General features: G+C 38.0%; 1 protein-coding gene across 1 annotated transcript in view; it reads right to left on the bottom strand.

Moving 5' to 3' along the window:
• OLFM2 (olfactomedin 2) overlaps positions 1 to 14354 on the bottom strand; it is a 1260631-nt gene extending 1246277 nt beyond the window's left edge. Inside the window, exon 1 of the mRNA XM_044084686.1 lies at positions 13842 to 14354. Within this exon, the coding sequence (XP_043940621.1) occupies positions 13842 to 13979 (138 nt within the window). The 5' untranslated portion in view covers positions 13980 to 14354. The remainder of the gene's footprint in view (positions 1 to 13841) is intronic.
• Between the last annotated feature and the right edge of the window lie 378 nt (positions 14355 to 14732).

Here is a 14732-nt window from a genome sequence, read left to right as displayed (position 1 = left end):
AATTTGGAATACCCCTGCACATACACCATGTCTGAAACTGTGATTTCTGTGGTAATAAGCAGGAGTACTATCTTGACAACACATCATCAGTAGGGAAAACTAACCTGCCTCACAATGCTCTGACCCCAGCTCACATTCCCTATTAGTGTGTGAACAGTCCAACACTTGGAGAATTCTTCTTCACAATAATATGAAGAGCCGGCATCGAAGGATCAAAATGTGACATCACTATGAATGCTTGACCACCACAATCCAGTTATCCCTATGGCAACTTTTCTGACACCTCCTACTTAAAACCCAAAAAGCCAGAAGTATCATGAAGCCCTACTTTCGCAGTCTGTATTCATTCTGAAAATCAAGATCAAGTGAGCTTTTGCCCTTCTGCTCCACGGGAGGTTTCTGTCATCCCTGACCTCACCTTAAGACACCTGCATTAATCTTTGACAGGTATACTGCCACATTCAAACTGCCAAAATGCTCTTCACAGTGCCAGACTAGTGTCAAGCTCAATAGGGTCTTCTTTGAGAGCATGTTGTCTAGTGCTCTCACAAACCATATGTGTAAATGCAATCAAGGCAGGAGATGCAAGTGTAATCCCTGGTGGTTAGTGGTCCACCATCCCACGTCTTGTATAATTGTCCTTAAGGCACAGTCTGTTATCCCTTTTTCCAAGTGCCCCTCTCCCCCGCTCACATCTTTAATGTTTTCCCTAATGGTTAGTCGTCCCGTGACCCACATCTTTAGTGTTTTTCCTGGTGGCTAGTCATTCCCTGATCTGTGAATTTAGTGTTCTTCCTGAATTCCAGTCATATGTCTTCAGAATTATTCCTTGGTGGCTAGTGGTCTCCTGACTTGGTTTTGCAGGTTTTGCTCATTTGTCTAGTGTTGTGTGGAAGTTAAACTATTACCACAACACCCAACCACACACACACACACACACACACACACACACACACACACACACACACACACACACACACATTTGTACACAATCATGTTTGCACTCCTCACCTAAATTACACCTCAGTAACCCCCACTGCGACTGCAAATTCAGACATGCACACATACACTCACACATGCAGCCACTGCCATACCCTCACACTCAGACACCCCCTACCCCTACCAGATCAATAAACTCCCCAGCACTTATCTGTATCCAATGGGTGAGCATGGCCTTTTTGCTGTTTACCATGAGCCTCCAGGAAAGACTTTGCTACTTAATGCAGACAAGAAATTGTCCAGATAATTCAGCTACATAAGAGCTTTGTCACAGACAGTTCTGGGATAGGCACATGGCTAATTAGCATATGCCTCTCCCCCCAAAAAAGTCCCTCATTAATATCTGCTACTGACACGGAGACAGCCCACAGAGGTGCCAGATCTTCATATTGCAGCAATGTGGCAGGACTGTCAATAAATACAAAAAACACACCTTATTGGATCTTTTCTGAATTCAGGGTTAAGTGTATTGGTGTCTATGCAAATTGACAATCTCTAATATATGTTATTGTAGTCACAATTTTGCTTCTGTGCTGGGTTGTGGCAGAAAAGGGTTTCTGGACCACCAACTACTTTCTTATCAAATAATAGATACATAACAAACAGTGAACAATCTGCACATATAAATGGCCCTAGCCAATGACAAAATTATACTTTATTATTGAAGCTCAACAAAAGTAGGATCTGACAAACTTAAAAGGTTAAACAGCTGTTTAAGCAATACCACTGAGGAACTTAGAAGGTTAAATAGGTTTTTAAAGGAGAACCACTGCTAGGAAAACATACTAATGCAATTAAGAAATGAAGAAAGACAGGTATAGTGAATGAAGAATATATTCTGCCTGCATTTGTGCCTGTGTGCATCCACGCATGTGTATATGGGTGCATGTCTCAGTGTATCCATGCGGATGAATGGATGCACGTGTGTGTGTGTGTGTGTGTGTGTGTGTGTGTGTGTGTGTGTGTGTGTGTGTGTGTGTGTGTGTGTGTATGCATTTGTGTGTGAGTGGTGCATGTTTACACAAATCGGTGGGTATAAATAAATGCATGTGCATATGTGTGTCTATATATATATGTGTGTGTAGAAAGAATGATTAGAAGCATAAAAGTAGAAAAGTTATAATTTCAGAAAATTTAGCAAGAACAGCAAGGCCTGCATTTAGGAGATATTTACAAAGACAAAATAGGCTATAAATATGCACAAAATGCTTAGTAACACAATTAACCAAACATAGGATTCTGAGTTAGGTAAAGAGAAAGGCAGAGGGAGATAATGCTTAACAAACTTCCAAGATGATTAGTCACTCCCCATGGACATATGCACATTGAGGAAATAAGTATTCAGGAAAACTTGGACAGGGAAGCAGTAAAGTCTCCCCAACAAAAAAAAAAGTTATTATACTGGAAGGAATATTTGTCAGTCTTTATAATAAAATAAAAAATGAGCTACATGAGCAAAACAGCACCGATATAAATTCTGACTAATTTTCAAATGAAAGTGTAATTTCTAAGCTTATAGACCTTGCAAGGTATTGTACATGGGCAGTGTGAGTAAACAGGTAAGTCCTTGTCCAGAGATGATAGGCTGTCATGGAAACATGAGCTAGATTTTGCTCAAGGAGTATATGGTCGATGCATTTTTTCTACACCAGAGCAGTAGCCACCATAGAACCATTGACCCATCAGTTGTCCTTCAGCCATAGAATAACCTTGAGAAATGTTGCTTCTCATATGCCACTGAGCTCTTCTGGCCTTAGATTACTAGTAGTAGATAAGAGCTTCAATGTATTCCACTGAGACATCTATGAACAAATAAGGCTTCATCAGTTCTTTTGCCATGAAGAAGCATAGCTAAAGAAAGTATATAAAAACAGAAAATGTCTGTATTTTTGTAAGGGACATTCCTGCAGCTTAATGTGTTGGGTGTTTGTGTGTGTGTGTGTGTGTGTGTGTGTGTGTGTGTGTGTGTGTGTGTGTGTGTGTGTGTGTATGTATGTACATATATATATATATATATATATATATATATATATATATATATATATATATCTTGGTTCCTCTTTATAATCTTGAAATACTGAAATCTCGAATTTCAGTATCTCAAGTCCATAAGGGCAAATTTTTAAAATAATGAAAGTGCATAATTGCAAATTCAAATATCTCGAATTCGCAGTTATGGCTACATGTTACGTTACACGTGATGGTTTGTGTGGATGGTGTCTGGTGTTGTATGTGGATTTAGATGCGATTTAAGGTAAATGACTGTTTTGTAATGGTTTTGGGTGGGAGTTTGGATGTATATGAGTATGTTTGTAAGTTGTACGTGTGAGTTAGGATAAGCAGGTGAAAGTATGAGTGTGTAAGTGTTGGATGTGTTGATGTTTGTATACGTGTGGTATGTATATGTGTGTGTGTGTGTGTGTGTGTGTGTGTGTGTGTGTGTGTGTGTGTGTGTGTGTGTGTGTGTGTGTGTGTGTGTGTGTGTGTGTGTGTGTGTGTGTGTGTGTGTGTGTGTGTGTGTGTGTGTGTGTGTGTGTGTGTGTGTGTGTGTTAGTGCATGTGAGGGACTGTAGAATGTCTGTGTGTGAATTTGCTGTCTTTTCCTGTTTGCGTGATCTCGGAGTAAGTATATATATGGGTGGGTGAGGGTGCAGCCCCCCCACATGGAGGTTGCAGGAGCCTTGTCCTGCTTATATGTAGTTTAGGTGTGTTGATGTGTGTTATTGTATTTGTGCATGTTTTGTTGTTTGATTTGTTGTAGTGTGGGTAGGATGGTGTATGTGTTGTGTGGTATATGTTGTGTTAATATTTGCGAGTTGGTTTTTCACAGTTTTGGGATTTTGAGTGTTCACCTTTATGGTCTCGAGATACTGAAATTCGAGATTTCAGTATTTTGAGAATATAAAGGGGAACCATATATATCTTTATTTATATATATATATATATATATATATATATATATATATATATATATATAGGTTTACCTTTATAATGCCGATCACATTATGGTCGACCCCGCTTCTGCGAATACCGAACTGTGACTCTTCAAAATGTCAAACACCAAATTTCCAAATGACAAAGTCTTGCCCCCTTTTTGACCCATGTTAGCACTGGTGTGGAGAAGTGGCGCGGTCAGAAATGTCGAAAGTCGAAGTTTTTTCAACATTTGAAAGATTTTGCGGTTCTGGTTTCGTGGAAATGGTTTGGTGATGTGGCCGGTTGATTGCAATTGATCGACATTATGAAGGTAAACCATATCTATCTATATGTATATGTATATATATATATATATATATATATATACATCTATGGTTCCCCTTCAAAATATCTAAAACTCATAACATCTAAAATCAAAACATCGAGACCATAACATCTAAAATCCATAACATCGAATTTCATAACATCTAAAATGTATAATATTGAATAGTGTATCATCAAACGTGTAAATGTTATAGTTTAGTCTGTTAGTCTTGTGGTATCACTATGAGATGTAGTTTTTATTTCTATAGTTATTATTTGCATAGGAATTTATACTATTTATATAGTGTTTATTTTGCCACTCTGTATTTGTTTTTTAAGCCATACAGGTAAGTGATATAGACATTATGTGTACATTCTTTATGGTGATTGTGATACAGTGGCGTTAAGAAATTAACTTTTTCCCGCTGTAGTGTGATCGTGGAGTTGGTATATTTATTTTACGAGGGTGTGGAAGGCAGGGCCCCCCACATGGTGGGTGCAGGAGGGCTTGCTCCCCCTGCAGAAATGTAGGAAAAAGTGTGTTTGTTAGTTTGGTATCATTACATGTGGACGGTATGTTATTTTCATGTGATTTGTACTGTTCGATGTTGTGATGCACATTTTAGATGTTATGAAATTCAATGTTATACGTTTTAGATGTTTTGGACTTTAGATGTTGTGGTTTTGATGTTATGATTTTAGATGTTATGGGTTTTAGATGTTTTGAAAGGGAACTATAGATATATATATATATATATATATATATATATATATATATATATGCCAACTCCACTGTCTTAGGAAAACCAAAACCCTTTTCCGCCTGGTTGGAATGGTGCAAGTGAAAACAAACTAAATGATGTATCAAAACAGTAATCCCAACAGTTTATTCAAAACAATTCGGTCAAGCACTTTCTTCCAGGAAGCCTGGACTTCATCAGAACCCAGTGTCTTGCTATAGTAAGAAAGATTAAAAAAAAAAGCAAATGAGTTCACTACCAGCTTGATGTGAGTCAAAGTGACTTAACAAACTGCAATAAAACAGTGCTGAGCCACTTGTATGTCACTACAGCTAACAAAGTGAAAATATGTCATAGAGTACCTTAGTAACGGCTGATCCTTCTTAACATGGTGACAATTAAAACTAAGTGAACTGCTGAAGCTCCTGGCACATAAAAAGTTGATTATAATTTACTTTGTCAAGAAAACTGTTAAACTTTCACCTAGAACAGCAACAACTCTGGTAAATAAATGGAGATTTTTTTTTCTAATTGAGTAAGCATTTTGTAGCATGCCTAAGGGACCTCTTAGGAAATATCAGTAAATTATGTATATATATATATATATATATATATATATATATATATATATATATATATATATATATCACCCATTGCTCTGTGTGGGTGGGTATGAGTATGAGTATGTGTGTGTGTGTGTGTGTGTGTGTGTGTGTGTGTGTGTGTGTGTGTGTGTGTGTGTGTGTGTGTGTGTATGTGTGTGTGTAGATATACGTTCAAATCTATGTTTGCATTTGTGGGAGCTTAGGTAGAAGACGGAGGATGAACAGAAACCTTGCAACATTTTTACACTCTCCCTGTGCTGCTGTAAGACAACAAAGCTTATTAAAGTATTGAATGGTATTAAACTGGGTTTCATATGACCCCCTCCCCCAAAGTAGCCATACAATGGAATCTGCAAGCTGCTCCTTCCCAACCTGCAGCAACAATGCAGGGGACTAGCGTGGAATATAGTCAAAGAGACACAGAAAAACATATGTGATACCAGAATAAAAACAAAAGGTACAATAACAATTAGGAAAAGCTGAAACTATTACAAAGCATAGCAATGTAAAATATATTTATTACAACAATCTAGCTTTGAAACTGATAAAAGGAGAAGAAACTGTGGCAACTAGAAACATTCATTTAAGAGCAGATAGGAGGTTTGTGACATACAGAATGCCTGTGTTGGGGTTAGTTTCATTTAGTCGCTTCAAAAAAAAACAGCACAAGAATGTAGTGATGTGTGATACATATGTACATTTTTATAATTACAACAAGATTTACAGCAAATTGACTGTTTGGAAGGAACAACACTGGAACTAATCATAGACTTGGCCAATGGAGCTTAAAAAATTACCACAAGTTAAAAACATTTGCCAGGGTACACAATTGCTATGCGTACCACTGTGACACTCTACAGGCAATACAAAATGCACCTCTCAGTTATTGTTGGAAATCTCCACCACCAAATTACTAGTGTGAATTAGAGGATTCTGAGCAGTGCTTGTTGCAATATTAGAGTATTACAGTGGCCACGGTGGTGCAGGGGTTAGCGTTGTCACCTCACAGCAAAAGGTTCTCTGGTTCGATCCTCGGCTGGGCTGCTTTCTGTGCAGAGTCTGCCGGTCCTTCCTTTGGTCATGTGGGTTTCCTCTGGGTGCTCCAGTTTCCTCCCACATCCCAAAGACATGCTGTAGTTGGATTGGACACTCTAAATTGACCCTAGGTGTGAGTGCTTGTGTGTGTGTGCTTTCTGTGGAAGGTTGGGTGCCGGGCTGGCAACTCGACACTGTAGAACTCCACTGCCAATCATGAGCAGACAGGTGATCCGCTGTGGCGACCCCTAACCAGGAAAAGCCAGAAGAAGACAGTGAAGGTCACCTCCAGTAAGTGCTGATTAATACTATACCTGCTGTCATTAAGGGCATGGCTCCTCCTGCTTCTAAAAGGGTAGAGAAAAGTGCCAGAGAGCAGACACTGCTCAGTGTCTCCAGAAAGAAAAAATGTTGCCTTGTTAACTAGACCTTTATTTGCTTATTTATTTGCTGACCATGTGAGCTGCCTAGGGCTCAGCAACCTCTTAACATGGCCCCCCTGGGGTAAGTGTCTAGTTAAGTGACTTGCTCAGAGCCATACAATAGCTAGTGCACAAAGACTGAAAGTCTTAAACCCACAACTATAAGATGATTGTGTAATGTCATATCTGCATGGAAAACATTTACATTTACAAAGCAAGAAACAAAATACAAAGTAAAGAGACATAATGCAATTCTCCAAGAACCTTTGACTAATACAGTCACACATTGAATTTTCATGTCAGATGACACATATTTACGTCCATCTGTGTTTATGCATACCCATGCATGTGCGCGCACACACACACACACACACACACACACACACACACACACACACACACACACACACACACACACGCACGCACACACACACACACACACACACACACACACACACACACACACACACACACACACACACACATGCACATACACAGCATGATGTGAAAGATACAGTTTTTACTGCATCATGATTATTTCCACTCATATGCATATACACTTACAGTTTAGGTTTATATTGCCTTAGAATGGAAGCTACAGAATTTTCTATGACCAAATGCCTTTCAGAAACTACAGTTTATATCATAAACTACATAGCTTATGTGATGTTACCCGCCTTATGCCAAACTGTTTCATGGAGCAACAAACTCTTTCTTAAATAATGAAATGTATAATTATTTGTGGTCAGTATTCAGGCAATTCTAATAATACATGTCTGTATTTTTTTTTGTATGGATTTCCTATTATTTGCATTGCAATAAGGAAATACTTTCTATCTTGTTATGGATAATATATATTTTCCTTGAAGTTAAGTTAAAAAAATACAAAACTTCTTTGAAGCACAGACAATATTTTGTGTTGATAATATAAAATATTTATAGTATCTGGTGATGTGTATGCCACAATGATGTTCATAGTAGTTTTGACAAAATCACTCATGCAGAAAACACTGTATGCATGAATTATAACAGCGTTATATTGTATAGCTGTAGGCATATGACCATAACAGATAACAATTGTGCATTTGAACAGGAAATACAACAAAGAGTATGCAGTGTGATACTAAGTTTGTATGCAGTAGTGATGCATGGAGTTATTTCTTTACAAAGAGAGTGGTGGATGCCTGGAATAATATTTCAGCACCACTAATAAAACTTTAATGCCTTGAAAATGAAAATATGGTGTGTGTTGATGGTTGTGAGACATTTCAGTACTGTAAAATTAAGCGCACCCATTTTGATCTGTCTTTTCTTCTAGAAAGACACTTCAGGAGGAACTATTTCTCCATTGTTCAGTTTCTATTAAAGCACAACCCCCCCCCAGCATTGATGTTTATCAAGTTGTGAGTAGATTACAATTTCCTTTGCTGCCCTGATCTTAAATGGAACTGCTGTTTGGAGTTTGTGCAGTTTTTCCCTTTAAGCTTGAACGCTGCAGTTTCTTCTGTGTCTAGGAGACTTTTAAGTGATGCTCTGGCATTCTCATAGCAGATAACATCGGATCAAGAAATACTTGATAAGAGGCAGATCCCCTTCTGTCTGTCAAATGATAATTGTTTTTCCTTGCAGAAATCATGCTATTTTGGTGTTTTGCTTCATCAGCATAGTATGAAGCCTCACTGTTTATTCTGTTAGAGCTAACTATAACTGCTTTGACAATATGGCAGACAAACTACAGAAACAGAAAGAGTTTTCCTTACTCTACATGTACAATCTCTCTAATAATGCACAAGCTATAATATCATATGCAAACAGTACCATGTACACAGCCATTTTCTTTTAAATGACACCTTGTCTACTTTGAACACTGAAGCTTAGATAAAAAGGTATATTTACTATTAAAACAGCAAATTAAGAATGTGGTTGAAATTTTGAACAATGAATTTTATTTACACTAAACAATTTGCTGATAGAAATAAACACTAATAAGGCCACTCCATTTTGCTATGGGTGTGGCTATTCCACAAGTCCAGCAGGCTATCAAAATAACACATAGTCAAACTCTATAGATATACTGTAATTTAGAACTCTAGAACATGGCTTTCATAATATACTATAACCAGAGTATAATAAAGTGTTTCGAATGCTAATAAAAATCCTGCTAAACCACGTCATTATACCCTGTGACAAATTATACTATTAAAAATATTTTCTGTTTCACCATTTAATTATACTTCAAGATGAAGCATAAGGTGCCACCTTCTCACCCCTCTCTTACTGTTTTGGGGGTAAACGTGCTTCTTATTTCTTCTGCATCCCTTACTAAAAAAATGCTCACATAATCAGACGGAGGGTCTTTCTGTTCTCTTTTGTTTATCTCCATTATCCTGAGCAGCAAAGAACACAGTGAGATAATTTGTTGAGGAAGTATTTCCAAAGTGCTGGCCCTCTACTTTCCTCTGAAATTTACCACAAACTTGTAAAGTGTGCTCAGTGACCTTCAAACAGTGTGAAAGGAAGAAAAAAGTAATGCTTCCAGAAAATAAATGAGAGCATTGTATAAAGGGCAAGACACGTGAGAGACAGAGAGAAAGAGAACATGAGGGAGAATACAAGAGATTTTTTAAACACTTTATCTACATAAATGGCATGCAAAAATGGAGCTCTTCGACTAAGACAATCATTTTTAAGGTATAATGTCATTGTTGTTAGATGCTACTGATCACCTTGAGTGCACTTAAAACAGGTAAACACAAGGTCTATTTATAGAAAAGACTGGGGAAGCTAGAACACTGCAACAATTATGTTTTTCAGAGGCTGGGGGACAGCAAAGGCTGTGGTATTTTCCACATGTCTGCGTGGCAGGTGTAAACATAACCTTGGTTGATCGAAACAGGAGAGAGAAGCCCTGAAGGAAGAACATTTGGAGTGTTATACCAGGCAGGGTGAATAGGGAGATCATCTGGATTTATTCATTTTAAACAGTGCTTAGCTTCTGTTTTGTTGTTTCAGGTATCTAACTAATATGAGTCAATAAGATTTTTGCATAAATTGTCAAGCTGAAGCAAGGCAAACTACAAAGCAATTAAAATGTATCACTATTTATTACAGTAGTGTTAGTTTTTCTCTTGTTCTCTTTGTTCCTCTTTTTTGGTTGTTTGTTTTTGTTGTTTAATGTCTCTTAAATCTGCAGAAACTGTAGTTAGTTGTCAGCAATATGCATAGACTGATTTTGGCAGAATTTCAGTTGTGAAACATTTTAGAAAGTATGACAGTGTTTGTGTTGTGTGTTAAAGAACTTAAAACAAAACACACATGCACACACATAAATTCTATACTTCTAGAGACAGAGCCATAAAATTGTGGCATATCAAAAGCTTATATTCATTTTATCATTACTGCATTCATATTTCTTCACATCGTGACTTTTGTATTTGACTAGGAAAATTGTGTGTGTGTGTGTGTGTGTGTGTGTGTGTGTGTGTGTGTGTGTGTGTGTGTGTGTGTGTGTGTGTGTGTGTATCTTTCTCTCTGTCTACGTATAACTATATCTATCTATACATATGTATATATATATATATATATATATACATATATATATATATATATATATATATACACACATACATATACATATATGTGCATGTGTGCGTGTGTGTGTGTGTGTCTGTGTGTTTGTGCATGTCTTTCCCTCTCTACATATATCTATTTCTATCTATCTAAATACACACACACACACACACACACACACACACACACACACACACACACACACACACACACACACACACACACACACACACACACACACACACATATGCGTGCATGTTCATGTGTGTGTGTGTGTGTGTGTGTGTGTGTGTTTAAGGCGAGAGGAGGATTAAGACTGGGATTGCCTTGTCTCTATAAAATGGTTATGCAAACGTGCATGAAAAATGAGCATGAGATACTTATTTTTTTACAAGTTACTGTTAGAGTAGTGATGCAAATGCTTTGTAAACATAGACTTGACATACTGTTGCTCATTTATGTTATTTAACTGTAACCATCTTATGTCACTCTTGAGCTTTTTTCCATGGGCCTCCACTGAAAATGAGATGTTATCCCTGTTGGACTTTCCCAGTAAACCCATGTCAAATAAATAAAAGCATAATAAAGAAGATAATCTCGTAATAAGGATGACAGAGCACGTTTTGTATAAAATAGCATTGCACCAAGCTTAGCATCAAATTGTGATAGTTCTAAAATGCTAGTTTTGATTCTATTTCACATTCTGAGTTTTTTTTAGTGCTGTAGGGGTTGTTATTGCTTTTGTTATGGGGACACCAGATGAGACCAGAGGTCAAAGACCACCACCTGTCCAGGTATTTCTACATTCCTTTCCTTTAGCTAGAGTTACTTGCACCATAAGAAAGTGGGACGCAACAAGCTTCATGTAGTAAGCACAAATTACCTGGTGACAAACCGTCTGGTATGCACATGATCGCACATCACCTGATTTGAATATTTCTGTTTCTCACACCTATCTGTGGATCTCCCATTCTTAACATGTAACGTACATCAACAGATATTCCTGTAAGCACATACTTCCTTTCATATCCTGTGAAAACAGGGAATGTTCTGGGAAAATAAATATGTTGGTGGAGAATTGCAAAGTTTCATACTTACCATTTCACAGACGAAATAAAAGCAAAATGATAAGTTAATTATAGTACATAAATTGAAGCTGTGCCTCAGTATGTAAATATGTGTTTATGTACAAACACTAGTATATATGTTTCATACAGACATACTGCATTCATATACTATTACCTGATTACCCCCTAGAGTAACACACTTATGTCTTTCAAAACCCATCTCAAGCTAAAACTTGATGAGAGCTTATATATGGAGTGCTCTACAAAATCTAAGGTTTGCTTCGGAAAACCAAGTTTATTTTTCAATCATTTGCATTTGATTAGTCATATACATTTGCTGCAGACGTCAGCTTCATTGCCAGGAATGGCAGTTTGGAAGATCACCCAGCAGCTGCCGCATTCTAGGAGTCCGGATGAGCCCAGCACTTCATCATTCTCTGAAAAAAGGGCTTGTTGCATGTGCTCTTACAGTCTTTAGTGCAACACAACAGTGTCTCCACAATGGTACAATTCTTCAATGAGCTGCCTTTTTTATGGCACATCAAACCCCTGGCAGAAGGAGGGGGCTGGGGAAATCCTTATATGCAGTTTCTTTTCCAGGATGGGGGGGCTATAGGAAAATGAAAAAACAAGAGTAAGAGGTAGAGTGTGCTGAATGAATAGATTCTGCTGTGTCAGTCTCCCTTCTGTCAATTGACAGTCTTGCGTGCTTGATAATGTGTTTTGCCAGGGTCCACAGCAGGTAGGAACAGAGCAGCTGGAATGGAAAAGTCCTGTAAATAAAAAGCACTGGCAGGGCAGCCATTCAATAATAAAAATATTTTGTATCACCTCACAATTCTACATATATGTCCACTTTCTTTCTTACTTTCAGATAATACATCTGTAGTGTTTAAAGGATTACTTTTCTCTTCTAGAATAGTATAAAATCCACTCAGTAGTAAAATTAATTTAATCGGGATGCACAGCTTGGAAGGCAGTAGCTTGCGTTTATTTTCTCTTTTCTGCTTCTCTGTCTGTGACTGTGTTTCCCCTTCCTTCTCACATGCATTTGTCTATCTTGTTGAAAATGTCACTGTCCCTTTTACATTTTCTCCGTGTTTTATCTGATTCTCCTTTCTCCGTCTCCTGTCACATCCCCTACACTCATTTCTCTCATACCGTCATTCCGTTTCCATTTTCACTTTCTGATCTCTGTACCTCTGCACCCCCCCCCCGACATCTGCATTTTTTCTCTTTTGCTCCAGTTACCTTACAAAAAAAAATTTAAATGCAATGAATAACCCCAGACAATAAGGTTCACATCTTAACAGTATTCTAAGCATAAACTCTTTTTCCTTTTGAATGCTTAATAGACCTGGGATACAAAAAGCAAATCTATTTTAAGCAACAAATGAGTGCCTGTGCACCTTCTTGCGCAGTTTTATTGTATGAGTAAAGAACAAGAAAAACGGCATAACTTAAACTGTAGCTCTTCAGGCTTTCATTAAAGCAAGCCTTCTGTCACACCATTTCAGTGTTGCTTGTCAGCTTCTCAGTTTTTTTCAAAGATGGGTTATGCTAAAGAAAACAAACTCCAGTTCAGATAAGAACTTTGCAGCCTAGTAATTAGAAAAGCCTGACAGGTACCTGGGTTCACTTCACAATATTTCTCGTCTGTTTTCTTTCTGCTTAAGATTGTGCTTTTCCGCTTAGCTACTTTTGGCATTGCTACATACATTTCAATCCCTCCCAAGAACAAATCAGTGTTAGTTCTTATTTCAAAGCCAGCAAAATAAATCCAAGGGAGTATGAAACCAAAATGCAAAGATGAAAATGCTTTCTTAAAGTGGTAAGGGATTAGAAAGAAAAGGAACAGTAAGACTTTTTATCCCTACTGAAATACTGAGAAGCAAATTCAGTAGAAGACAGGATTAAGTTGCTATAAATCCTTAACTTGTTAGTAGAGTAGAGTATTTTACTTACAATTCAGAACAAAAATATCTCCCAAACATTACCATATAGACTCTTTTCAATCCGGACATCAGAATACCTCTTTTAAATTATGCTTCTGAATAAAAAGTCCTTAACCAAAGCAACAGAAGACTGACTGCAGTTTTATATCCACAGGACATGCACAGACTAACATGCAGTTTGTTTTCTTTTAATTTTTTTCCAACTCACAATTTTTTCGCTGGTCCCAGCTCTGGAGATCGTAGTGCCATTAAGTCCCACCAACGAAGGCAGGGTCTGTGACATCCAATTCGTCACCATGGCCATGGTACTGAGGACAGCTCCAATCTTAAGCAGTGGTACACTCATCTCGGACCCTGCTTCATCCCCTCCCTGGGGTGTCCCCGTGCTCCCGAAATTACAGACAGTCCTAGCTGTTCCCCTCCCCCTTCAATCACATGCACATGTGGAAAGACCAGAAAAAAAAAAGCAGCGACTCTGAAGAAACCCAGGAAAATCTTCTGCTTAAGACAGAGAGGAAGAAGAGAGAGAGCGTGAGAGGGAGAGAGAGAAGAAAAAAAAGAATGGGAGAGGGAGAGAGAGACACACACACAGTGAGAGAATTCAAGACTAGAAGAATGAGAAAGCGAGTGAGAGAGTGGGAGAGAGAGACTGAAGGATGAAGAGAGAGGGAGCAAACTAGAAGCAGGGAGCTTCTCTCCCTTATAAGCTAGCCAGCTAAAAGAGATCCACTGTTTCAATCATGCTGATCATTTACTGCCATCCTGACGTCAGCTTACCGTTGGCTCCAGGCCAAAACAGGCTGGGGTGGGGGGGCACTCTTGCAAAAGCTTAATAGCTGAGTTTCCTCTTGGGATCGGAATTCCTGTGCTAGTTGAGTGCATGACAGGCAATGAAGTGTTAATTTCAAAGGACCTTAAAGAGACATGCACCCTTTCTTTATCATGTCTGAATAGTGGGTGACCTTTGTCTACATAATAGTGATTCTAAAAATATTTGTAAAATGCTGAAGGCTTTTTATACCCTCTCAGCTATTCAAACTCTCAACTATTCCTCTCTCCATAGAGTCATACTAAAATTCAAAGTGCATGTAGCCACTTT

The sequence above is a fragment of the Protopterus annectens genome, chromosome 9.part0, assembly GCF_019279795.1.
Source record: "Protopterus annectens isolate FY-2018-M chromosome 9.part0, PAN1.0, whole genome shotgun sequence".
Lineage (NCBI taxonomy): Eukaryota > Metazoa > Chordata > Ceratodontiformes > Protopteridae > Protopterus > Protopterus annectens.
Note: the sequence above shows the minus strand (reverse complement) of the source record. Positions and strands in the feature narration are given on the sequence as shown.